The 1,591-nt window shown below is 65.3% G+C and overlaps 1 protein-coding gene across 2 annotated transcripts in view; it reads left to right on the forward strand.

Annotated features, from left to right (window-relative positions):
• Positions 1-1,591, forward strand: part of ATP2A1 (ATPase sarcoplasmic/endoplasmic reticulum Ca2+ transporting 1) — an 11,585-nt gene that overhangs the window by 2,796 nt on the left and 7,198 nt on the right. For both annotated transcript variants that reach the window (XM_006038437.2, XM_006038436.3), the window contains exons 6-9: positions 298-378; positions 714-799; positions 942-1,239; positions 1,318-1,484. In XM_006038437.2, coding sequence (XP_006038499.1) covers positions 298-378; positions 714-799; positions 942-1,239; positions 1,318-1,484 — 632 coding nt within the window. The remainder of the gene's footprint in view (positions 1-297; positions 379-713; positions 800-941; positions 1,240-1,317; positions 1,485-1,591) is intronic.

Below are 1,591 nucleotides of genomic sequence, written 5' to 3' on the forward strand. Positions count from 1 at the left end.
CAGCTGGCACTGCCATGTAGGTCCCCCCCCCGCCCCCCCACCACAATGTGCTGAGCCAGCCGTGGGGGGGAGGGGACGACACTTAATGCCCTGGTGGGGGGGCGAGGTCACACAACCCAGGGTCCTGACCTCGGCCCTTGGCCTGGGACCCAGGCTGCCCCCCCCGACCCCAGCTGGGCTTCTGGTGGCTGCGCCTTGTGCTGCACCTCCCTGGGGGTGGTGGGTGCTGGGGGAGTTGGGGTCCTCCCAACGCCCCCCTGGCTCTCACGCCCTGTGTCTGTCTGTCCGTCTCTGCAGTGGGGGACAAGGTCCCAGCCGACATCCGCATCCTTTCCATCAAGTCGACCACCCTCCGCGTTGACCAGTCCATTCTCACCGGTACCCGGGGCCCGGGGGGCCTGGCTAGGGCGGGTGGGGAGCTCTGTGCAGCAGGGAGCGCATATGTGTGTGTGTATGTGCATGGAACAGTGAGTGTGCAATGGTGTGCAAACAGTGCATGCATGCAAGCCGAGCACACGTCAGAACTGTGTGTGTGCAGGCGGTGTGCGTGCGTATGTGGGTGTGCACCTGTTCAGGGGAGGGTGTGTGTGTGTGCCCATGGGAAGGCAAGAGGGTGCTTGCACGTGTGCATGCATGTTCTTGTCTGTTTTGCCCCGTCCTTTCCCACAGGCATGATTAACCCTTTCTGGTTTCCTCCCCCTTCCCCACTGCAGGTGAGTCCGTGTCCGTGATCAAGCACACAGACCCTGTCCCTGACCCCCGCGCTGTCAACCAGGACAAGAAGAACATGCTCTTCTCGGTGAGACGACTGCGGGCTGCGGGGGGGCTGCGGTGGGGCGGGGATGGGATGTGCAGCAGGGCTGGGGGCCGCTGGGTGCTGCGGGGAAGCAGAGCAGCTGCAGGGGCCGTGCTGTGATGCCCTGCTCCCCCCATGGCGACAGGGCACGAACATTGGGGCAGGCAAGGCCGTGGGCATCGTGGTGGCGACAGGCGTGAACACGGAGATTGGGAAGATTCGGGATGAGATGGCAGCAACGGAGCAGGAGAAGACGCCACTGCAGCAGAAGCTGGATGAGTTCGGGGAGCAGCTGTCCAAGGTCATCTCGCTCATCTGTGTGGCCGTCTGGCTCATCAACATCGGCCACTTCAATGATCCTGTGCACGGCGGCTCCTGGATCCGCGGCGCCATCTACTACTTCAAGATTGCTGTGGCCCTGGCCGTGGCGGCCATCCCCGAGGGTACGTGTCCCCCCTGCCTCTGCCAGCGGCCCCCCCTCCCCTGCCCGGGCTCCTGGCTGACCCCCCCGCCCTCCCCAGGGCTACCGGCCGTGATCACCACGTGCTTGGCACTGGGCACGCGCCGCATGGCCAAGAAGAACGCGATTGTGCGCAGCCTGCCCTCCGTGGAGACGCTCGGCTGCACCTCTGTCATCTGCTCTGACAAGACTGGCACCCTCACCACCAACCAGATGTCCGTCTGCAAGGTACCCGGGACACCCCTTGGGGCCCCCACCCCTGCACCCCCCCAACACACACCTCCAACCTGCAAGGTACCCCAGGACCCCCCTCCAGAGCCCCCCACCCCCTGCAC

This window comes from Alligator sinensis, unplaced genomic scaffold, assembly GCF_000455745.1.
Source record: "Alligator sinensis unplaced genomic scaffold, ASM45574v1 scaffold1121_1, whole genome shotgun sequence".
Taxonomy (NCBI): Eukaryota; Metazoa; Chordata; order Crocodylia; family Alligatoridae; genus Alligator; species Alligator sinensis.